The sequence below is a fragment of the Peromyscus eremicus genome, chromosome 3 (genome assembly GCF_949786415.1).
Source record: "Peromyscus eremicus chromosome 3, PerEre_H2_v1, whole genome shotgun sequence".
NCBI lineage: Eukaryota > Metazoa > Chordata > Mammalia > Rodentia > Cricetidae > Peromyscus > Peromyscus eremicus.
The window spans coordinates 40099772-40124308 of NC_081418.1; the positions used below are offsets into that span (position 1 = coordinate 40099772).

A 24537-nucleotide genomic window follows, 5' to 3' on the forward strand; every position below is an offset into this window, starting at 1 on the left:
ATGTTGTAAAACTCAACTCAGCTAAGTAGATTTCATTTTCTCGTGGAATTTGTATTTTCCAGCCTGTGCTTGGCGCACCAACTTAGAGTTAGTTTCTAGTTTCGATGAAAACCTATCTTTTTGCCTAGTTTTCACTGCAAACCCACTCAAAGGCCTAGATGGTTATTTTGACAATCACCAGTTAGACCAGAGCTCCTACCAGACTCAGTCAGGAGCCAGACTTCCATTATTTGGTTGGCAGCAAGTGGTCTACTTATTCCTGATCATCTGGTGCCAGGAGATGACTGAGGAATGTCACCTTCAGATCAAGATCCCTCATTTCCCCTTTGGCTTCTGCGGTGCTGACCTTCAACCTTGTTCTTTTCAAGTGTCCTATGCCCTCGCTGTTTTGTTATCCTGGACTTTCTCCTGGATCCTCTGCTCCTCTACAGAAGGTGGTCCTGCCATTGGTTCTCACCAGAGCAGGGTTTTCCTCTCAGAGCGTTTGTGGGTGGGAGAAAGGTTTTTGCCCAGTTGTATGTGGGAAGCCACAGCTGTGCAGGAAAGACAGATGGGGCAGGTCCCAGGGCCGCCTTCTCTTTAGCTTTCCTTCAGGGAATCTGGGACCTACCTTTCTGTTGACTGCACAGTTTCTTACTTGCAATTCTTGGCTTCCTTTGGCATTTAGGTCTGTGAGGTGTGGTGCTGTTCTTTTATTCTACTCTTCCTCCTTCCTGCAGAAGCTTTTGCAGTGAGGTGAGGGGACCACGTATGGTTTGCTACTTGAATAGTGGTTAGGAGCCCTAGAGCCTTCAAGCTATTTATTCTTAAAGTCTTGACAGGGTCTTTGGGGGTGGGGGTTGACAGTCGGTCTGCTCCTGTTCTTTCCTCCCCTCCCCACTCCTCACTGTCTGTTCTCTTTTCTCCCCTTTCTCACTGCATCTGAGCAATAAATAGCAAGCACTTCTGAAAAGGCTCTTAGTTGGCTTATGTAATTGAGTAGAAGAGCAGTCTCTTGAGGGAGATTTTTTTCTTACATGATAGTCTTGAAAATGGTTCTTTAATTTTGGGATGTGCAAGTTCCTGTGGAATATAATCATATGCTGTGCACTGGAGATAACGGGTCAGTCCCTTCAAGGACACGAGGCAGCCTTCATTTGCTTTACTTCACTCACTCTTGGTTCTGTGAAACTGTTCTGCTGGCAGTTTGCCAGGAGACATTTGTAACGGACTGTTTCATGGGAATGCCACTTCCTCTGCCCTTTTCCTGTCACCATGGTTAGTGTGAGGTTGGCCCTCGGGAAAGAGTGAGGGTCTGCCTGTTCCTGTCTGCCTGGGTGTGGCCAAGTGGCTTCCCCTGTAACAGAATCTCAGATTCCACTTCTAGCCTTAGACTAGTTGGTACTGAGGAGTATTTGGAAACTGCGTCTTCCCACCGGTACTTAAGTGTTACCATTTGTCATCTCTCTAGAAGGTCAGGGAGCATTGAATCCCCCAATTGTTATTAACCTACTTGTTTATTTTTACTGAACCATTTTATCATCACCATGGCTTTCTAGCTTTTCTAAACCCCCGATCTCTTTTATCTTTTATGGCATTGACTTCGAGACTAAGCACATTCGTTATTCTTTCTTTTCTATTCCCCAGCATTTTCAAGTGTGGCTATAGACCTTCACTTTTTTCCTTGGGATATGTGTGAAATGTATTGGATTGTAAATTTAGTACTTACCCATATCTGTGTCTGTAATAGACTTGCTTATTCTTAAAATGTATTTTGAGTGAGGAATATACATAGAGTTAAGAAGTAAAGCTGCCCCCACCCCCTTTGCAACAACTCCTGGTAGGTGTTTGAGTATGACACTCCTGTAGACATACTTAGGTATCTCCCATCTGGCTAAGGTGGCTACGAGTTTAAACGTCACCTCTGCTGACTTGTAGCTTTGTGGTTAGCAAACTTGTTTTGTTTTGTTTTGTTTTGTTTTTGGGTTTTTCGAGACAGGGTTTCTCTGTGTAGCTTTGCGCCTTTCCTGGAACTCGCTTGTTTTGTTTTGTTTTTTAAATAATAGAAATGTGCTGCTCTGTGTGTTAAGGACTACAAACCAATGGATATCCTTGTGGATCTGTCTCCTGGCTGCCAAGGGAATTGAAAGGTCCTTGATTGTAAATATGCCCAGGGCATGTGATACTGTTCCTATTTTAGGTCTATAATTCAGATGGAAATTGCAGCCTTTGTTTATTAAAAAGCCATGTGAGGCAGAGCTACTGGGACTGGTCCATTATTTACTGTTTGAAATTTTATTCATTTAAGTCTGATCATGTCTGTTCTTGTTTTAATTCAACAGTTTTAAGATCATCACAGAGTGTGATTCTGCTTGGCTACATTAATTAATATATTATAGTTTGTTTCATTTTTTAAGGCAAAAGTCAAACTCCTTATTGACCCTGTTTATTTCATAGCACATTTTGAAGTTAACTATTCCCTCTGCATCATAGAAAGCCACATCTGTGCTGGACCAGCTTTCCCCCTTGTTTTGATAGAGGAGAAGAATATAAGGCATGTTTTGTGAGGGGAATAACAGCCAGTTAGTCTGCTGCACACAGGAGTAGAAGTAGAAGACGTGGTGAGGAATGGCTGAAGGTGATCAACTAGGTTTAGTGGTAATAAACACCTGGCCTCTCTTTTCAGCCTTGACATTATCTCATATTTGCTTCTTAATATCACATATCACATTTATGTATGAAAGTCCCTGGGTATCATCATTAGTCCTGTTTGTCCACTGTCCTTTAGCTTCCTCTCCCTCTCTCCTGCATCAGTAACCATTATCTGTGTTTCAGATCTGTGTATATGTTTATACCTTTGCTGCTGATGCAGGTCTATGAATAACACAATACTCTTTTTGTCTGTTTATTCTGTATTTATGTAGGGTTTTAGTGTGTCTCTCTACAACTTCCTTTTCCTGCTTAATATTATTTTCAAGTTTATTCCATGGTTTTGTTGCTCTAATTCAGCTTGATTGCTATATTTTATTATACAGCTACACTATCCACAGTGTTAATATGGACATTACTATACTCATCTTCTGTATGGGGTCTGAGGTCTAGGCTGTAAGTAACATTTCATTAAATAGAGGGGTGTGTCAACCAAACATCAGTGTGCAATACCATGTCAGAGTGACATTTTATATTTCTACTAGTAGGGAAAGGACATTTCTATCAATTTCCCACATTTTTTCCTTAAGAATTTTTGTCATTGTGACAGTTGTAATGTAGTTTCTCTGGTTATTGAAATTCTTTTTTCATAAACTTACCCTTCTGAGTTCTTTAGTGAAGTATCTCTGTATAGTCTTTGCCTCTTCTCCCATCAGTTTTCTTTTTCCAGTTTGTCAGAGTTTCTTACCATGAGTGATTGATCTGATGAGAAGAAAGTTCCACCACACCTCCTGTCCCTCCACCTAAAGGAAACTTGCATCTGCACAGATGTAGACCAGCAGGAAGTTGCTGTCTGTGTAAAGCCATTGCCCATGGTGTTCAAAGACACTGCTTCAGTAGTTATTGCCTCTCTTCTGATGTCACTCGTCTTTTCGCTGCTCGACTATTGCCTGTCCTTTCTCTCGTCTGAAATTGGAACCCCAGACTCTTCTCCCTGCTCTCACCTCACTTCTGTCTGCATTTCAGCACAACTTTCAAAGTAGTTCGCTCACTTGCTCTCAGTTTATTATTCTTCCCGTTCTCTTGTATACTCATTCTTACACCTAGCGTGGCTTTTACTCCTACTGTCCCCAAGAACTACTTGCATGAATTTACCAAGACCACTCTTAGCTGGATACAGAATTTGAACCTTCACCCATATCTTGCTTGGTCAGCTTTGCCGTAATTGATACAGTTGATCAGTTCATCACTTTTCTTAGCTGTTCTTCTTTCTCCCTGTATGGATTCATTACCTCTCAGTGTTAGACAGGTTCCTGAGGATACAGTTATCACTCTACATGCTACAGCTTTCAGACTATTAAACCAGTTTACGCACACTCCAGTTCCACATTTGTGCATCCAGCTGCCCACTCAGCTCCATGTGGATCTTAGCAGCTGAAGCCTGCAGGCCCACACCTCAGCCCCTGCTCTTACTCCTTCCTATAGTCCACACCAGCTGGTCTCCCTCTCTCATTTGATGACCCCTACTCATCAGATACCAAAGTCATCCTTGATTCTTGTCTTTCTTTGACATTTCACATTCCGCTTAAATTCTTGCATTTAAAAAGTCACTCAGTAAGTCTTTGCTTCCCCCTTTTACTTTGCTCTGTCTTTCTGATAAAGAGCTTAAAAGTCTTACTAGAACAGCTTACCCACCTTTTACTTACTCCCAGCCCCAGACTGTTGAACCCCAAGAAGTACTGAATCGTTTCAAGGTCATTATATTTTATGGCTACAGATTTTAGACTAGGAAAAGCCTGAAAGCAAGGATTTGACAGGAGGTCTCTGTTTTGCCTTTCAAAAGATCTTTGACCCCACACTTTCCTGTTTTGGCTATTGGCCTAAAATGCCTCCTGTCAAAAGGTCAGATGTGTCTTCATGTGCTGGGCTGTGGGTGTTGGAGACCTCTTGCTGGAGGAAAGAGATGATTGCGGTTGTCTCTCCATGTTTAATGTGAGTCATTGCAGGGCCTACATTCAATGTCAGTTCTCAGGAGGAATAGTGATCACAGCACATATTGGTTTGTGTATTATCCACCCACCAGATAAAGCAAGCATTCTCTTCTATTTTTATTTTGAAAAAAATATTTCCATGTAAATTAGAATCTAAACTAGACAGTCCCTTTTAGCAGGAAGATTCAGCCACAGTCCTGTTTCCCCAGAATACATTCCATACCTCAATTGCCTCTTAGAGATTTCAAAGGCTTTTATGTACCTGGTAATTTGGAGGAATTGCTTTTATTTTGTGGCTTCTTAGGGACTTCTAATATCTCTCTTGTAAGATGTTTGTAGATGTCAATAGCTCCTAGCTCTGAAGGGTTAGAGTAACAAGATCATTCTGTTTTCACTTGTGATACCTCGTCTTCTGCTTGTGCTATTTGTTCTTTCCTGGCTTCATGAGAGGCATATAATCAGACTCTGAGTTTGCCCTGTGTTTTATTAGGGTGCTTGCTGGCATACTATTTCCTCGCTTGCCTTCTTTTGAGGGGATTTTGTATCAGTCCAGCCCCAAAGAGTATCTTCAAAATAGAATTCTTGTTTACATAACAGTTTGTCACGAGTATGTATGTACCGTCCTATAGCTTTCACTGGGATACTTTCCATTTTTAATTTTAGTATTCTAGTCAACTGTCATTTTCTCATTCCTATGTGGAGTTTCAGGGTATGTAGGTAAGACACGGAAATTCAGACTTCATGACACGGCATAAGGCTCTGAAAGGTAAACATCATTGTTTTGTTCAATTAATTTAAACCATTTTTGTTCACTAAGGCTTTTGTAACTACACTGCAACTCTTTGTAAAGAGATTTTCCTCTCTTGCTTGGTGAGTGTGAATCCATTGGTTCTACTTTATTCCTGAGGGCTGATTCTGATAACCATTGATTTTTGTCTTTATTAAAAATCCTGTTGGAACTGGGATGGAGTTCAGTGGTAGAGGGCTTTCCTAGCATGTGCCAAGCTTTGGTTTGAGTCTCCTTACTGCAAAACGAAACAAAACAGAACAGAATCCTGTGCATTGCTAGTAACTAAAATATGCCAGCTAATCTTCTGTGCCATTGATAACTCTGTCTAGGACTTCCTTGTTAAATGTTATACTTGGCAACAAATATAAACTCATGTCAGATCAAAGAGATGATTCCAGTAAAGTCCATCTTGGCCCATCAAAGAATTTACTGGTTTTACAGGAGTGTATGTAGTCCTTTATAGGAGCGTGAATGACTCAAAGGTTACCACACCATGAGAAGCCCACCGTAGCATGAGTGATGATGAGTGAACACTGGGTCCCTGCACCTCTGTTCATAAATTGCAGGCTGCTTGATAGGCTGGGGGGAGGTGTCTTTTCTCCCCAGGAATTGTTTATGGCTTTTTTAACTTCCAGGGAAGGATGTGAACTTTAGATTCAGCTTTCTGTAACTTTGGAGGTTGGTTTTTTTTGGTTTGTTTTTGTTTTGTTTTGTTTTTTGCTGCACAACAACTTCTTAATTTATGGCCCCTTGATTACACCTGGCTTCCAGGACATTTGTAAACTATTCATAATACATCTTTTTTTTAAAAAAAAAAAAAAATTACCCAGCATTCCCTTAGACTGGGCAACTCCTACTTAGCACCTCCACTTTGATTTCTTCTGTTCTGTGGAGTGCTCACATTTAGGGTCATACCTAAACATAGATAGTGGTCCTTTTGCGCAAGACCTTGTTCTGAGCTTGAACACTCATGCTCTTGAGAAGATATGTTTTCTCTTTCTGAGAATGATAATCCCCCCCTTTTTTTTTAATTCTACGGAGGAAGTAGATGACAGTAGAATGATGAATGTGAAGCTCAAAATTCCTTGTAACTGAAAGAATTATTTACATTCTCATAAGAGATTTTCTTGGCCATGGCAGTGAATTGAAATGTCTTATTATGTGTTCGATACATCAATGCTCAGTTAGCGTCTGAGAGGAAACACCTACTTCATTTCCTTTTCCTTCATGTTGACTTCAGGATGAGCTTTGGATGTAGCATTAAAATGATGAAGGTTCTTTACTGGAAAGCTGCTTAGGGAAAAAACCAGTTACAAATGCCTTCTTTAAGTTAAGTATTACACAGATGAGACAGAGGCATCTCACTTTGTCAGAAACAAAATAGATGGTAAAGTCAGGACCATGTTAGCCCGCCATAGAGAATGGAGATCACTTGTAGCTAGAGTTTTCCTGCCTGGCCCACAGTTAGGACAAATCTCTCTCACTTGCCAGACCCACAGCTGTCAGACCCAACCAAATAAACACAGAGACTTATATTGGTTACAAACTGTATGGCCGTGGCAGGCTTCTTGCTAACTGTTCTTACAGCTTAAATTAATCCATTTCCATAAATCTATGCCTTGCCACATGGCTCGTGGCTTACCGGCATCTTCACATGCTGTTTGTCATCGTGGCGGCTGGCAGTGTCTCTCTGACTCAGCCTTCCACTTCCCAGCTTTATTCTCCTCCTTGCCCCGCCTATACTTCCTGCCTAGCCAACGGCCAATCAGTGTTTTATTGATTAATCAGCAACACATTTGCCATACATCCCACAGCACTTCCCCCCCTTTTTTTTTTTTTTTGAAAAAGGAAGGTTTTAACCTTAACAAAGTAAAATTACATATAATTTGGGAATTTGGGCGTAGCTTCTCTTACTACTTCCTGCTGGAAGGGGGCGCTGTATCTTATGGGGAAACAAAGAAAATTTTAGGATTATGAAATAGTCCAGGAGGCTGTATCGTCTGAGCCAGTTGCCTTCAAACCATTCTGGATGTTGGATCATCTGGGCTATGGTGTCATCGGAGACCTTTCAGGGGGTCTTGGCTGGTCAAACCTGATGTATCTTAATCTTGAACAAATCCATAGCCTCTGGCTTTCTGTGGGAACAAAAGCAGAGTCTCTTTTCCAAAGTAACATATCCTTACATTCAAATTTTGAAGTCAAGGTATCTCTAAAATATACATTTTGCCATAACTCAACAGCTTTTACAATCAAATGTTTTTCTGCAGTTAAAAATCCCAAAGACAACACAATCCAGATGCTCTGTGTAATATCCATTTTTACGTGGCTTATTTTTTATACTACCTTTACTGTCTCTTTAATGACTTTATTTTTTAAAACTATGTATTTGTTTCTATAACTCTATATATCACCTTTTTTGTCTCTTTCAAGCCTACGTATCTTTTACACACATTGTAAACTATTACATCTGAATCTGTCTTATTGTGAATCTCTTGCCTTAAACTGCAGCAGCTGTGGCTGCTGGCTCCGCCCACCTCAGCTTCCCAACATGGCTACGTTTACCGCCAGCTCTGGGAGCTATCTTGGGTCTATGCTTTTATCCAAGCAGCGTGTAGCCCAAAAACCTCTTTTTTTGTTCTGTACCTGCAAAGGCTAAATCCACCACGCAGCTTAATGTGCCACTTGCAGAGGCCTGATTCCCGCCATACTGCAGGTTGAGCCCGCACTCCAGGAACCCACCAGTAGCTGAAACCAGCAGCTGCCGCTCATTTGAGAGAGACAATTAGGAAGCTGTTTTTAGCTCCGTTTTAGAATCTTTTTTCTCAGTTTTTAGGTGGAAACTCTTGCCACCACGTTGGACGCCATTTGTAGCTAGAGTTTTCCTGCCTGGCCCACTGGTTTACATATATGATAGGAAGCAGTTTCTGCTTTTCTCCTTCTGTACTTCTTTTTTAATGTAATATGGGTCTTGGAGACCCTTACATCTATACATGCATTCATGTTCTCCTAGCATACTTAATCTGAGTATATACTAAAAGGGAGGTACTGTATGTGGCTCTGAGGAGTTAGAGGAAGAAAGAAATGTGTAGGGTCTTTGCTGTCATAGAACTTAAAGCCTCATGTGAAAGAGATACTGAAGTAATCATATTAGACCGGATACAACCGGATACAATCTCTCTCTTAAGCACATCCCTCAAGTTTCCACACCCCCACCAAAGGCAGAAAGCTCTGGACTTCTTAGTCCTGTCTTCAGGACTCAGTGTTGGATTTCTACCCTTTTCTCCTCTGTTCACTGTGCCACAGTCAAATTATGTTAAGTCAATTCTAAAGGTTCTCATAACTCTGAAGTTCTGGTCATTCCTATTCTTGCTACCTTAATCCAGATGTTCTCATCATCTGCAGGGGATGGTTGTTTGGAGCAACCTGGGAAGAGGAGTGTAGGGCCATAAGGTGATGAGCGAAGTCGTGCATGTTGAAATGCATTCCTCTCTGTCTCTTTCCTTGTTCTGTTTTTTCTAATTCTAATTTTCACATTATTTTTCCCTGTCCTGCAAATACATTAAATTCTATATGTCAGTGAAACTTTTCTGAATCACTTCCTCCTTTCCATTTCCCTGAATTCTTATCCCATCATTTTGTACTTATTCAAAACTGCTTTGTATTGCTACTTTGTATCTGGGATCTCTTCTATTGCTATGTTAAATTTTCTTTTGAGTCCAGAATGTAAATGTATTAGCTAGTTTATATATAGTTAGTAGTTGGTAGGTACTTAACAGCTGTTTTGAAATTAGATTTAGAGAGAGAGAGAGTGTGTGTGTGTGTGTGTGTGTGTGTGTGTGTGCGCACGCGCGTGTATGCGTGTATGCATGCATGGGCCCAATGGTCCCAGTGTATACTGAATTTCTTCTGTGTTGCTTATTTCCAGCCGGGGTCACTACAATTGCTCCCTTTGAGCCTGCCACTTGAAAAAGAAATTCTCTTCCAAATGAAGCATTTCAATCAACTATTTAGTAACCAGTTATAAGATGTCTAGTATTTACTTAATATTTATGATCCTGGGAGACAATCGGTTTCACATATATTCCTATGTGTTACAGTCTTGCCTTTGTTAATTTTTACTATTTCCAATAGCATATTCTATTTTGCTTGCAGGATAAGAACAAGAAGCTGCGCCCCCTATATGACATTCCCTACATGTTTGAGGCCCGGGAATTTCTTCGAAAAAAGCTCATTGGGAAGAAGGTAAGTAATGAGTGTACATTTGCAAGTGTTTGGACTTAGTCTCATGCTTTAGGAGTGATAATTTTAAAGTAGGTCCTTTCTAGGCCCTTTAGCAGCAGATGACACTCCCAACCAAGTCAAGTGGAATTACTTTGATATGAAAAGAGGCGTGTCTCTGTGTCAGGAAGTGGTACCCTTTGGGAGAGGTTTAAAATTGGGGCCCTGACCATAGTTTGATTGTCAGTGCTCTCACGGCAGGTTCCAGGCTCAATTCCAGTTTCAATAATTGCATATTGCCCCACACTGCATTCAGCTGGCTCTGCTGTTCTCTTCAGCCACCTCCATTATAAGTCTGGGGCCATGGGAGTTAGTAGTGAGGGAAAGTTGCTGCTTTCTTTGTGTTTCTTCTACTTCTGAGGGGCAAGATGTGTACAGGAGAGGAAGTCTTGTTCTCTTTTAGGACTATGGGTAGGAAAATGCATTGTATGTGAATGCTACCTGGCCTTTGAAATTTCCAATAGCCTCTACTCTAGCGACTGAGACAGTAGGGACTTTAATGGGAAGTGCTTGCGTGACTTCTCAGTTATCGATGTGAAGACTCCTTGCTGGGTAGTATGTTGACTTTACAGTCCCAGGGCTTAGAGACCTAGAGTGCCTGTCCTAATAATATTTTTATGGTAATAGTCTCCAAGCGTTATGAATAGTGAGCTTTTAAATGTATCTTTATTTTCGTGACATCTTATTCCAAAGTTCAGGACCAGTTGTGTCCTGGATGTACAAAGAAAATAAATAGGATGATTGTTCAGGAAGGGACTAGGAATCATGTTCTAGTTTAAGATTTTAAGAGAGATTTCCTATTATGGGTTGATTTTTATATTATAATATCTTCCAAATACTATAGTACTTCAGAATACCATAATTGTCTTATTTGGTCTAGTCTTTTAAAAAAAATTTTTTTATAACCATAATTTCTTTATTGATTCTTTGGGAATTTCACATCATGCATCCCAAGTCCACTCACCTCTCAGTCCCCCCATATCCTCCCCTCACCTCTGCAGCACCTCTGAAAGAAAATTAAAAAAAAATCAAATCAAAATAAAATAAAGCAAGCAAGCGAACAAACAAAAACATGAATCAAACAAAACCACCTTGCTTCTCCATCTTTCCCATCTCTCCAACACCTCTTTATTCATCCTGGTGGCATTGGGATCAGTGTGTCACATAGTATACCCTTTTGTCCAATCAGCTTTACTAGCAAATGTTCATTGCAATGAGTCACTGGTCTGGTTTAAGGCCTCTGGTTTCTGGTACACCATCATCACTGGATTCTTACTGGAACTCCTCTCAGAATTTCTGCAGCTGCCCTGAGTCATAGAGATCCTGTGTGGATATTATTCCACAGGATCAGTCCTTTCTCAAGAGCTCTAGCAGGTCCTAGATGGGGTAGATGCTAGGGTGGGCCAACCCAAGGCCCAGCTCTGGGCCTGGGTAGCAGCTGAGCTGGTCAGTTCTGGCCACTGGGGGCACCCACCTCAGGTGAGCAGGAGGAGACAGGCGCCCCCCCCCCCCCCCCGCGCGCCCCCAAGCCCATACCATCAGGATCAGTTCTCCCTCTACTGTGGTGAGGGGTGTGGCTATCTCTCCTGAGTGCAGAGGTCAACTCTCTTGCTGCAGTGTCCAGGGAGAGGCAGGGCCACCTTTCCCAGGGCCAGTGAAGTGTGGGCCAGCTCAGCATGATCCTCTGATTTCATCTCGAATGATTCCTGTGGCCCCTGAGATGACACAGGCCATAGATATCAATTTGATCTGGTCTTAACCATTAAACCCATGTTATTTACCCCTCCCCTAGACAGATGATGTTTTGACAGTTTAATACAGCTCTGAGTCTCAGCTGGCCTAGGATGCACCCATTTCTACCCACAGAAAAGATACAGTGTGTTTCAGGACAGCCTCAAACATGCAGTGTAGCAAAAGATCTCCCTCCCTGAGCTCTTGCCTCTGCTTCCCAGGTTCTGGGATTACAAGCATGTGCTCCCATAGCCTAAAAAATCCCTAGCTTTTGAATTAATGTCAAAATAATGTATTATAAACATAGTCACTTGTCTGGGTATGGTGGCACATGCCTGCAGTCCTAGCATTTGAGAAGTTGAAGCAGAGAAGTCAAGAGTTCAAGGTCAGCCTAGATTACATGGGATCCTATCTTAAATAAACAAACCATATAAATAGGTTTATTATATATGATACTTGGTAGCTTGGTAAATTATAGCAAAATATTTTGAAATTGGATGTAAGTTGAAATCACTAATTCTGGATTCCCTAAAATGAGTATTAAATCTCCCCAGGTTCCTTCAGAGAATAGGCTCATTTGTCATTGTATAAAACTTGACAGAGTGCTATATTCATTCATGAAGTGTAGTGGGAATGATGGCTTTGGGTCTCTTTCAATTTCCAGATTCGCTGTTATCTGATGCAATGTCTAACATCTCTATCTTTCCCACTTGATATCATATCACTCACTCACTGTCTCATAAACAGTTGAGTATAGACAACCAAGGAATTCCATGGATTTGGAAGGAAGCATGCACAGTCACCCAGAAGTGACAGCACATACTTGATTTGTGTGGTAGGGTCTGCCATATATTATGGCACCCACTAGTTTCTTTTTAAGTATTGCCCTGCTGTGATTCTGTGTTATCCCTGGGCACACAGATCACAGTCTATTGCAGATGCTGCTGAGTAGCCCTGGAGTGCTAGCAAGGGCTGTACTCTCAAGGACTGTGTGTCAGGCCACTGTAAAGTCCTCCATCACAGGATAAGAGGACTGACCTCAAGTGTCAGGTATGATGGCAATTCTTAAGCAATTAGGTCCCTTCTTAGTGGCAACAGCCTCATTTACTGGTTCTTTTGCAAGGGACTTGATTAAATTCTGTTTGTGATGAGACCAAGCTTTGTCCCCCACAGTGACATTGTATAAATGATGAATACTGTATCCTCATGTAGGGAGCTGGGTGCATCCCAGCTCTGTTGGGCTGGAACATTCCTGATGCAAACCACTTTTCCTGATACACCACCTGAAACCACTTGCCTGTCTTCTGGGCTTGTCAGTTACGACAGTCAACACCCATGAGCTCTGGCGGCTGGGAGCAGGCAGGGCAGTAGCTGCCTCAGGGGGGCTGGCTAGCACATCATTGCACATTTCTGCCAATTCCCTTCAGACCTCTGCAGCTGTTCAGCATGGTACATGGTGATTAGGAGCCACTGCGAGGAGCATGTGTGCCTGTGTGCATGAAAGCTGATTAGGACAGCCTGTCACAGGTTAAGGAAGATGTGGAGGTGAAATCATCTTCTCTGCCTCCTCCCTGAGAGTCAGTGATAATGGCATTTTTAAGAGATGTCTAGAATGTGGAGAATTAAGATGGAAGGTAAAATGCGAAGATGTTTTATTGGTTTTGATGGCTTCTCTTCCATCTGTGGGCATTCACATTGATTTAAATCCATTTACATAGGTTTCACTCTGGATGTGGGCCATACAGCCTTAGTAAGGATGAATGCTCTGAAGTCTTGCTTTCTTCATTGTGGACTGGGATAGTGTTTGCCTCTCTTTTCCCAGAGCTGTGCTGTGAGAATACAAGATGAGACAGTCTTTCATGGTAGTCTAGATGCGAAGAAGGTGTGAGGATTTTTTTGCTTAAAAAGTGTTTATTTTTCTTCGGAATCTAGAGTCGCCCTGCCCTCTCAGATTGATTTCTGGCTCTCAGGTCAAGAGAAATGAATCAGTATACAACTGGCATCATGATTACATTGTTTTTCTGTTTTTTGTTGTTGTTTCTATTAACTTTGCCACTTTTCAACTCATTGTGCAGGTTGATGTGGAAACTGATGAGCTGTGGGATCAGGCTGTTAGCTTCCCCAAACCAACGTGTATTCCTTACTAAAGGAGGTGCATGTTTAAGGGTGTGGGAGATGTGTGTATCACCTCATCCTCCTCTTTCCCTGTGTATCACTTGCTCTCCTCTCACTAGGATCTCAGCTGTCAGACAGTCATGGCCAATGACTTTCCTGCGATTTCTTCAGAGGCTCATCATGACATAGAAGCTGTGATAATTTTAGCTTTTTGTTTGTTTTGTTTAAAGCTTCTCAGGATGATATCCTCAATGTCTAAGATGGTGACTTGTTTTATTTTAAACTTTTTTATTGATTCTTTGTGGATTTCACATTATGCATCCCAATCCCATTCATCTCCCCATCCCTTCATATCCATGCTCTGCCCTTGCAACCTTTCCCCAAAAATAAAAGAAAATTTAAAAGAAAAACAAAAACCCCAAACAAACAAACAAAAGTCTCAGTAAGGAAGCTGTAGTTTGACACCATATACCCTTTAATCCATACATCTTTACTTGTAAATGTTCATTGCAGTGAGCTCATTGGTCTGGTCCAAATCCTCCGGCTTTGGCTACACAGATAGTGACTTCTTAAAGGAGCCATTATATTGGCAGAAACTGCGCTCTCAGTCTCTGTCTCTACTGTGTGTGTGTGTGTGTGTGTGTGTGTGTCTGTGTGTGTGTGTGTGTCTGTGTGTGTGTGTGTGTCTGTGTGTCTGTCTGTGTGTGTATCTGTGTCTGTCTCTCTGTCTCCCTACTCCCCTGCTCTCCTACCCCCAAACCATAAAGAACAGCTTATGTAAAAAAAAAAAAAAAAAAAAAATGAGAGTGCATATCTCAGTCATTTTGTTTTCAGTAGAAAAGCTGGGTCTTCATTGGGGGTTTCCTTCAGCTTTCTCACAGAGTAAGTAATGCCAAATTCCAGTACTTTCTCCCTTGTCACACAGCATTTACAAATGACATATGAATCATTCCTATAACTCTTGTCCCTTAATTGCAGAATTTCTATCACCATGGGAACCATTGTGTTCAAAGTTGGAACTTGTTTAAATAATTGAGGGTCAAAAATGGTGGAGGAGCTATGACTGTAAGAAGCCTGAGTTCATGGATGCATCAAGCTGGTGGTAGATGCTCACTGTAGGCTTCAAGCACCAGAGACCTCATTTCTTTTAATATATCTATGGATGAGACTCATTTGTAAACTAATTGGTGCCTTTGTTTCATTTTTATGCCATTGAAATTTGTTCTGTGAACTAACTTGGCTCTTAAAATTAACCTTCTTTTTTTTTGATGGATGCAGACATTTTAGAATTATGGGGTTATAAATCCTTCGTTGAGGGTTATTTCACCCCCAGATTGTTTTCAATTGTTGGTTTCTTTTAAGAATCCACCTTTCTAAAACATGTATTTTTGGGATGCAAAGCTGGAAAAATCTCCTTGTATGTCAAATCAGTCATATCCAGAACTGATGTATTGTCCTGTATCAAACATGTCGCTAGGTCATTCCTGGTTCGTGGGAATTAATGATCTTTTCGTGCCAGTTAGTCCTTTGTCACGGAGACACAATTCCTCATTTAAGTAACTGATAGGGAAGAATGGTATATTTTGACTCATTACTTCAGAGGTCCTATTGCTGTGGGCCTGTGGGAAACCAGACATCATGGTGGCAAGAAGCTTGTCACAAAGGATCCTGTCACCTCATGGCAGCCAGGAAGCCAAGAAAGGAGCTAAGTGACAATTGTGTCTTGACAAGATACTAGTTACTGCTTCTTCCAGCAAAGGCCTGCCTCTTAGGGTACTGTCCCAATCCAGTTCCTTCTGTGTGACTCCGTGTATTAATTGGAAAGCAAGCCATCCACACAGGAGTCTTTTGTAGCACTTACTCCAGATACTCACCAGCTGTCCTCATGTGTCCATTGCCCTTTGGTAGCCATGGGCATTCATTCTTGTCCCTCACTGAATGCCAGAATGCTCACTCAGTTCCCCTTTATTAGATGATGTAGTGTTTGCATGTGTAACCTGTGCATATCCTTCCAGAGTAGTTTCAGTCATCTCCAGGTGCTTGTACTTAGTATACTGTGAATGTTATATGAATAGGTCTTAGGCTGTACTGCTGAGGAGATCGTGGCAAGGCGACAGCAAGTGTTTGTAATCTGTGGTGATGAACCTGTGCACTTGGAGCCGTAGAGCCACGCAGTGCTGCAGCCCGTGTGTCCGAAGTTTCCCTCTGCTTTTCATTGCACCTCTGCTGCTGCTCTGGTAGCTCTCTGGCTGGGGCTCCTACAGTCATCTTTTGGTTTTCAGTTCTTAAGATTTCTTTGTATTTCATGTGTGTTTACCTGCATTTATGTATATGAACTGTGCGGATTCTTGTACCTATAGAGGCCAGAAGAGGACATCGGATTGATACCCTGGAAACTGGAGTTGCAGCCATTTGTGAGCGTCCACATGGGTGCTGGGAACTGAACCTGGGTCCTGGCCCAGAGCAGCAAGTGTTCTGAACCATTGAGCCCTTTCTCCAGGCCCTCCTGCACCATTCTTGCTGATTTTTCCTGTCTCTTTTTCCATGTAAAGCTAATAAAGGGACCCTCAGCTGTGCTTTTGCCTAATAATATTGGCTTCCCTTGCTCTTGGTGGCCTGCTGCCATGGTTGCAGCATAGTGTGGTCCTTTATTTCTTATTTTCTTTATTCCCCTTCACTGTTTACTTTCTTTTTGTCCTTTCAGAGACAAATTAAATTTGACTTAAGAAAACCTTTCTTGGCGTTTCCTGCTTTCCCATAATTTACCATGTACACATTTCATAGTTTACAGTACTACTATATTTGGAAACCCACATGTAAATAGCCACCTCTCTTATTAGGTCTATTTTATTATGGCCATTAGGGCTTTCGATCTCTGTGTCCAGTAGAGAGTTCAGGTGCTCAGTTAATTTTTACTGAGTCAGTTAACTTCAGAGTCACTGGGATCAAGTTGTAGAGATGAGTTTGCACCCAAAATAAGAAGATAAGAACATATGGGGGGCGGGGGTTTGAAGTCAAACTCAATTGAATAATTTGAATCAGCCAAATGTGCTTGGCCCAGAAGGCTTCCTTTATTCAATAACCCCAGAGAAATCTAGAAATGGCTAATGCTATATGCAGTGGGGTATTGTGCTCTGGGGCAGTGTGCTTCTGTGAGCGAGGCTGACAGCCCAGCAGAAATTCAAAGCTTTCCTCCTGCTGGATGGATATTTAAGATATCTAAGCAGGTTTTATGAGCTGTTTCACTGTTGTCATTTGTCGACTACTTTGCATGACTTTCACTTCGTTCTGCTCTTTAAAAGCATATAATGTGCGACCTCTGTGTTTCGCTTGTTTGTTTGATGTTGTTATGGTTTTGTTTGTTTGTTTGTTTGTTTTGAGGAAAAGTCTTACTATGTAGCCCTGGCTGGCCTCGAACTAGCTATTTAGACATGCTATTCTTGAATTCCTAGAGATCCATGTGTATCCACTTCCAAAGTGCTGGACTTCAAGGTTTATACCACCCTTTTCATTCATTTATTTAGCCAGTTACAGCCACTGCTTATTGAAGTTTCTTCTCATAGTAGGCACTGAATTCTTAAGAGTATGTTTTCATGTTTGATTTTTACCTACACCTTAAAGTATAGAATAGTCTCATTTTTACAGGTGAAAAACCTGAAAACCACAGAAACTGAATACTTTATCCATATGCTTTCACTTAATTGTTATATTGAGTTAAAGACCAAACTAGAAGGATCTGCTTTCCCGTGTGTATACTGACTCAAATGTCAGTAGTACTTTAGGGGTAGTGTCACTTTCTGTGTATAACAGGCCTTTTACGTGCTACAAGAAGTTGAAGGAGGACATTAGCCTTGTCCTAGTCTAGAGCTTTGAGGAGGAATCTGACTTCTGAGTGCCTACTGCCCTCTAGACATTGTCTCATTAATTAGTCTTTGAGATGTCCCTGTTAGGGGGCGTTTTGTTCTATATAGAACACAGTTATATTGCATGCTTTTCTCTACCTTACACAGGCAAGGGGCTCAAGAGCAACGTGGCTGAGATGGTGGTAAATCGTTATTTCTCTTTCTCCCTAATCTTTCGGCATAGCTGCAGCTACTGAGTATCTGAGAGTAAGGAGGGGTAGGTGCTGCTCACCCCCCTAACCTCCCCTACTACTCCCCATCCCAGCCCCAGTCAGGGAGGTGAGTGACTTTTGGGAGGTTAGTTTATTCCCCTAGACAGGAACATATCTCTGAAAGTGCCAGAAGTCACAATCTTAGGCAGGGCTATTTTTCATTCAGCCTGGATGAGCTCCTCAAGGGTAGAAAGCTTTCCTGAGGAGAGGACCTCCGCTTCTCTGGCCTACGACCAGGTTGGGCCTCTTAGTTAACTGCTCATTTAAGGCCGGCTGGCAGTTGTTAGCCAATCAACTATGCTGAATATGAAGCAGATTGCAGGCAGGGTAGGAATTCTTGTTCTTAACTACCTCTGGTGTATTTTAGTTTGAGTTTTAAAAACATCTCTTTTTTCATCTCCACATATTTCACTTCATATTAATTTGATTCATCCACACTATGGAAAAGTCCTTTACATTAATGACCAAAACAGTCCCTAAGGTTGTGAATGCATTGTGATTTAAATTGACAGCTTTATACGGTGAGGCTTGTCCTTGCCTTCCAATGCCAGCTGTTACCATCAATGTGGCCATAAATTTTTGAACAAGTGACTAGAGATACTCAGCAGATGAAGAGGTGCTCTGGATGACTTCTAGCTTTAGATATCTAGCAGGGGACTCCTATTGGGCATGATGCGGTTAGGCCAGCATCCATTGGACACCAAGGTCTGTTGTGGATACTCTTCAACCTTTGGTTTCAGCAATTATCCTGCTTGTCCCTTGTTTGGTGACGACCATGGAGTTGCCTATTTGTGGAAGCTTGGCAAGGTAGCTTTCTTCTGCTGCCACCGAAGTGTCCCTTGTGACAAAGAGTTCTTGTTTCCTTCTTTGTTGCAGAATGTGCTAAGTACCTCTGCGCTTTGGGGACCATCAGTGTTTGAGCTGAATATGCGGCTCTTTGGTGTAGTTTGTTACTTGTATGATACATATTGTAATATCCTCTTCAAAAGCATCTCTAAGTTAAATTAAGAAACTAGAATTTTCAACTGCATTCCTGGAAATTTCTGTGTGCTTACTCACCTGTGGGAAATGATTTATTATCTATGAGAATCCTCAAGATGCTGCCATCTCTCGCTGACTTTTGTATTACTTTGCTTATTACTAAATGTAGATGTAACCAACCGTTTTATTAAATAAGAAACACAGAACCAATGCAAAGAAGAAAGCCAAGAGGTCAGAGCTAAGAGCTAAAACCTTATGCTTCCGCCTGCGGTGGTCCTACCTCTCCGAAAGAGAGCTACTTCCTGTATTAAAGTCTTTATATAGACTTTCTATTCTGCCTTCTAATTGGTTGTAAACCCAAACACATGACTGCCTCGTCACTGCCTGTCTGTATAGACCTCCAGGTCTTCTATGGTTGGTATTGAGATTAAAAGCCTGTGTATCCAATGCTGGCTGTATCCCTGAACACACAGAGACTTACCTAGCTCTGCCTACCAAGTGCTGGGATTACAAGCATACGCCACCACCGCCCTGCTTTCCTATGGCTTGCTAATAGCTCTGACCCCCCCCCCCCAGGCAACTTTATTTATTAACATACAAATAACATTTTAATACAAATAAAATATCACCATGTTTCCCCTTTTCTTTTTTTTTTAATTTTTATTTTTATTTTGCAGTACAGTTCAGTTCTACATATCAGCCACGGATTCTCTTGTTCTCTCCCCTCGGGCCCCCCTCACATTCCTCCCAGCCCATCCCCCATTCCCACCTCCTCCAGGGCAAAGCCTCCCCCTCAGACTGAGATCAACCTGGTAGACTCAGTCCAGGCAGGTCCAGTTCCCTCCTCCCAGGCCGAGCCAAGCCATCCTGCATAGGCCCCAGGTTTCAAACAGCCAACTCATGCAATGAGCACAGGACCCGGTCCCACTGCCTGGATGCCTCCCAAACAGATCAAGCCAATCAACTGTCACATCCATTCAGAGGGCCTGATCCAGTTGATGACCCCTCAGCCATTGGTTCATAGTTCATGTGTTTCCATTCTTTGGCTATTTGTCCCTGTGCTTTATCCATCCTTGGTCTCAACAATTCTCGCTCATATAAACCCTCCTCATTCTCGCTAATTGGACTCCCAGAGCTCCACCCGGGGCCTAGCCATGGATCTCTGCATCCAGATCCCTCAGTAGTGGGATGGGGTTTCTAGCACGACAATTAGGGTGTTTGGCCATCCCATCACCAGAGTAGGTCAGTTCGGGCTGTCTCTCGACCATTGCCAGCAGTCTGTTGTGGGGGTATCTTTGTGGATTTCTGTGGGCCTCTCTAGCACTTTGCTTCTTCCTGTTCTCATATGGTCTTCATTTACCATGATCTCCTATTCCTTGTTCTCCCTCTCTGTTGTTGATCCAGCTGGGATCTCCCACTCCCCCAAGCTCTCTTTCCCTCGACTCTCGCCCTTCATTACCCCCACTTATGTCCAGGCTGTTCATGTAGTCTTCCATTTCTCCGTCATTGGGCGATCCCTGTGTCTTTCTTGGGGTCCTGTTTTCCAGGTAGCCTCCCTGGTGATGTGAGTAGCAGTCTAGTCATCCTTGTTCCACATCTAGTATCCTCCTATGAGTGAGTACATACCATGTTTGTCTTTCTGAGTCTGGGTTACCTCACTCAGGATGATTTTTTCTAGATCCATCCATTTGTCTGCAAACCTCATGATGTCATTGTTTTTCTCTATTGAGTAGTATTCCATTGTGTATATGTACCACATTTTGTTTATCCATTCTTCAGTTGAAGGACATCTAGTCCCCTTTTCTATTTTAATAAAAAGAAAAACGGAAAAAGCTTATAACTAACATAAGAAAAACTATATACAAAAGTACAATATCTATATACAATATATACAAGTAATAAATACCTAAACAATGTCTAGTTCATTTGTATTTGACAAATTCAGAGAAAATAATTCCATTATCTATCCTATTGTATCTAATTCACTTTCTATCTTAATTAATCTTCAACTATAACTAACTAATCTTCAACTCCCTCAGAGACCCAAGAAGGAAATAATATTAGCTAACAAAAATAAAAACAGGAAGTACATGCAAGCAACTTCCAAAAAATTGTGAGTTGAGCCGGGTGGTGGTGGTGCACGCCTTTAATCCCAGCACTCGGGAGGCAGAGCCAGGCGGATCTCTGTGACTTCGAGGCCAGCCTGGGCTACCAAGTGAGTCCCAGGAAAGGCGCAAAGCTACACAGAGAAACCCTGTCTCGGAAAAAAAAAAAAAAAAAAAAAAATTTGTGAGTTGACAGAAACAGCCAGCAGCCAGCTGCCTGGACAATCATCTGAGGTTTCTCTGCAGTGTTGGGGCATCATCTTCAGCCTATAGGCTTAGCGTGTCTGGCAGACTCATTTGTGAAGTAGGATGTACACAAGGTCAACAGTTCAACCTCACATTGGGTGAGAGTAGTCTATATACCAGAAACACCTGAATTCCACTAGTGTCATATCATGATTCAGGATTTTAAATTCTGGAAATTGTTGATGTTTTTTTAATTCAGCTGTCCATTCTTCTCGGCTATGTGTGTATGTGGCTTCATCTCAGCATCCTGTTCTTCTCCATATCCCTCTATTAAATGCCAGTCTACTATTGAGAGGCGTGAGCTTAATTACTCTTCAAGAATAACTGTTTCAGCTGCTGTTCCATTGCACATCAGAAGCCATCGGCCCACTGTCTGTTCAGCTGCCTTCGAAGAAAAGGGCACTGTACCTTTTCTGAATTGCGAAGGCCACTTCAGGGATGGTGCCATATTGTCCTGGCCTCAGAAGATGCCTTTTGATAAAGCCATAACCACACTTGTTTTGACAAAAATCAGTAGTCCTTTGTTTCATGTCCTGTCTGTCCTGTTTGTCAGCAGTTGATGTGAGGATACTTTGTTGTCCAGTGGCTAACTTTTGCTACAATGAAAGTTAACTCCAATTGCAGTTTTTTCAATGCCCATATTTTCTCTGAAGTAGATTGGTACTGCCAGGAGTCGACATGTCTCATAGTCATAACAAAAAAGAAAAAATTTTAAGTTATTAAAACATTTTAAATGCCCTATTCTGTAGATCTCTGAACGGTTTGAAGATGACCTGTCTATCTAAAATATATCTGCTCAATCTTAAAAACATACCTAATATGACTACAAGTTCTATTATAATGTCTAACTACTAACTTTCATTTCTTTATATCCTATTAGTTGGTAATAACAACATTCAAAGACTTTCTTCTTTAGATTCCCTGGCTGCTCGCAGTTTTCTGGTGGAAGTTCTTACCTTTGTAACATGGTTTGGTGTGGTTTTGTCTTAAACTGTCCTCTCTCCGTCTTTAATGTTAGGTTTCTGGGATGTTGTCCTTGGAGCTGGAACATTCCACACTTATTTTCTGCAAACTGAAATTTTATTTTAGGGGGAGATTTGTGCTGAATCAGCTCAGCTGTGCTTGGGGGTAGGGAGAGGACAGGCTCTCTCCCCACCCCCCACCCCCACTTTAAAAATAACTGTTATGTGCCAAAAATCCTAGAAAATGTGCTGAATTGCAGATCTTCCGACTTCTTATACCTCCAGTTCACAGAGAGGAGCTTCTTTGGAGCTCAAGTTCAGTGATGGGGAGTAGAACATCCTGTGCTCTGGAAGGGTGTAAGGTGGGACTCACTAGATGTGCGTTGGGGGAAGAAGCCCAACTTATCTTTTGTTTTCTACCCACAGTTTCATTTGCCTACAAGGGTCTATGCAGGGATAACATAGGTATGTTTACTAATGAAAAAGAAGAAAGCCCACAGTGCCAAAAGAACACATTCAGAGATGGTGAGCTTTATCTTTTGGAACACTGAGTTTTTAAAGCCTCTTTTGTTTTTGCTCCAGCCATTGAGGTGGCTCTCCAGTATTAATAATCGGTACATGTATCAGAAGATGGGATGTGAAATTGTCTCTTAGTTTTGAGGATGAAATTCTGTTGATTCCTTAGCTATATTGTAAAAGTGATACTTTAGAGATACATCTATATAAATTCAATTATACATTTGTGCACTTAAAAATAAGAGTTCTCAATCCCAGCACTTGGAAGGCAGAGGCAGCAGAATCTCTTGAGTTCAAGGCCAGCCTGGTCTACAAAGTGAGTTGCAGGACAGCCAGAGCTACATGGAGAAACCCTGTCTTGAAACTTGCCCCACTCCACCCCCCCACAAAAAATAAACAAATAAAAAGCTCTTTGCTTAAATGTGTTTAAAATCTGAACAGTGCTTTTTGCTCTTTGCTGAAACAAATTATTTCATTACTAGCTAGAGTCGCCTTGTTTACTTTTATTCCTATGGTATCTTTTCTCTGACACATTCAGGTGTTTTTTAAAATGCAGCCATTATATCCCATGTACATGGCCAGCTTGGACAAGTCTTTCTGATGTATTTGTGATTTTCTCTTCCCCTCCAATCCCCTCCCCTCCCCTGCTCTGCTCTCCCCTCCTCTCCCCTGTGTATGTCTGTGTCTGTGTACATGGCTGCTAGGGGTCAAGTATTATTGCTCAGTTGCTTCTTCATTATTTTAGAAATCCAGACTCTAACCTGAACCCGGAACTTGCCCGTTGAGATAAATTGGCTGGCCCCCAGGGATCTTTGTCTCGATCTGCCCAGGACTGAGATTACAGATGCACACTACTGAGGTCACCTTTTTATGTGGGTATTGAGGCTCTGAAATCAAAATCACTTTACTGATGAAGCCTACTTTATGATATTTTCATAATGTATGCATAGTGAGCTGATCAGTATCCCTTCCTTGCAGAATTCCCATCTATCTGCAGTCTTAGAATGTGCTCTGGTGACAAATAGCATCTTTGCAGATAAATTTAAATGAAATCATACTGGATTAAATGGGTTTCTGCATAGGAAGGTAAGGTCATAGGACAGAGGCAGCTGTGTGGTGATGGAGGTAGAGATTGCAGTGATTCAGCTATGAGACAGGGGAGGACAGTGATTACTAAGAGGTTCTAGAAGCTTGGGTGACCCAAGAAAGGATATTTCTGTGGGGCTTTTAGGGCGAGTGGGGGATAATGACTGCTTATGCCTTGATTTCAACTTGAAGCTTCCAGAATACTGAAGGGGAGTACATTTCTTTTGTTCTCAGCCTGCCTGTTTATGGTGCCCCATTACAGTAGCTCTGGGAACTAAGACAGAGAGAAGTATGTTTATTTCTTGTATCTGGTCATCTCCCTGTTGGCTGGTGTCTGGTTTCTTGATTTTTATTTCAGGAGTGAGATTGTTTAGCACAATAACTCAAGAAGTTGAGTCTGGTTCTCTACTGGCATGGTTTATTCCCTTATTTTGTGTCTGTACTTTGTGATTACTCCTCCTAGATAGTAAGGCTGGCCTCCCTCGAGGCCAGGGGACAGTTGTAGAGCAATTGATAGGAATTTCCAGTTTTATCAATTGCTCACCCTCAGATTACAGTTGTTTCTCTTGAAGGATGAGTGCTGGTGTCTACTACAGAAGGCTACCTTGTCTTGTGGCCATCTTAGTCACAGGACCTCCCTCCTTGATCATTAGCAGCATTTTGAAATAAGACATACCCTGGGAGAAATCATTCTTGTTTGTAACTTTATCAATATTTTGTGTACTTATTGGGAGCCTTATATGGACTCTAGCTTTTTCTTCTGTGGCCACTAGAATCTCAGAGTTTCGTCTTTGATCTGCCCCTTTGTCAAGGTGTCTGTCTATCTTTCTGGAACCTTTCCTTCTCACCTCTTCTGGCTTAACAGATGGGCTCGAATGAGCCAGGATGACCTGATAAGAACGTAGTGCTCTAAAAATAATAAATGGTGGGGTCATCCTTTAGTTTGTGGGCCTTTTCATCCTTGGTCATGTATACTCACTTAACCAGTTAAAAA

The 24537-nt window shown here is 41.9% G+C and overlaps 1 protein-coding gene across 1 annotated transcript in view; it reads left to right on the top strand.

Moving 5' to 3' along the window:
- Positions 1–24537, top strand: part of Snd1 (staphylococcal nuclease and tudor domain containing 1) — a 427841-nt gene that overhangs the window by 144114 nt on the left and 259190 nt on the right. The window contains exon 11 of the mRNA XM_059257458.1: positions 9562–9651. Within this exon, the coding sequence (XP_059113441.1) occupies positions 9562–9651 (90 nt within the window). The remainder of the gene's footprint in view (positions 1–9561; positions 9652–24537) is intronic.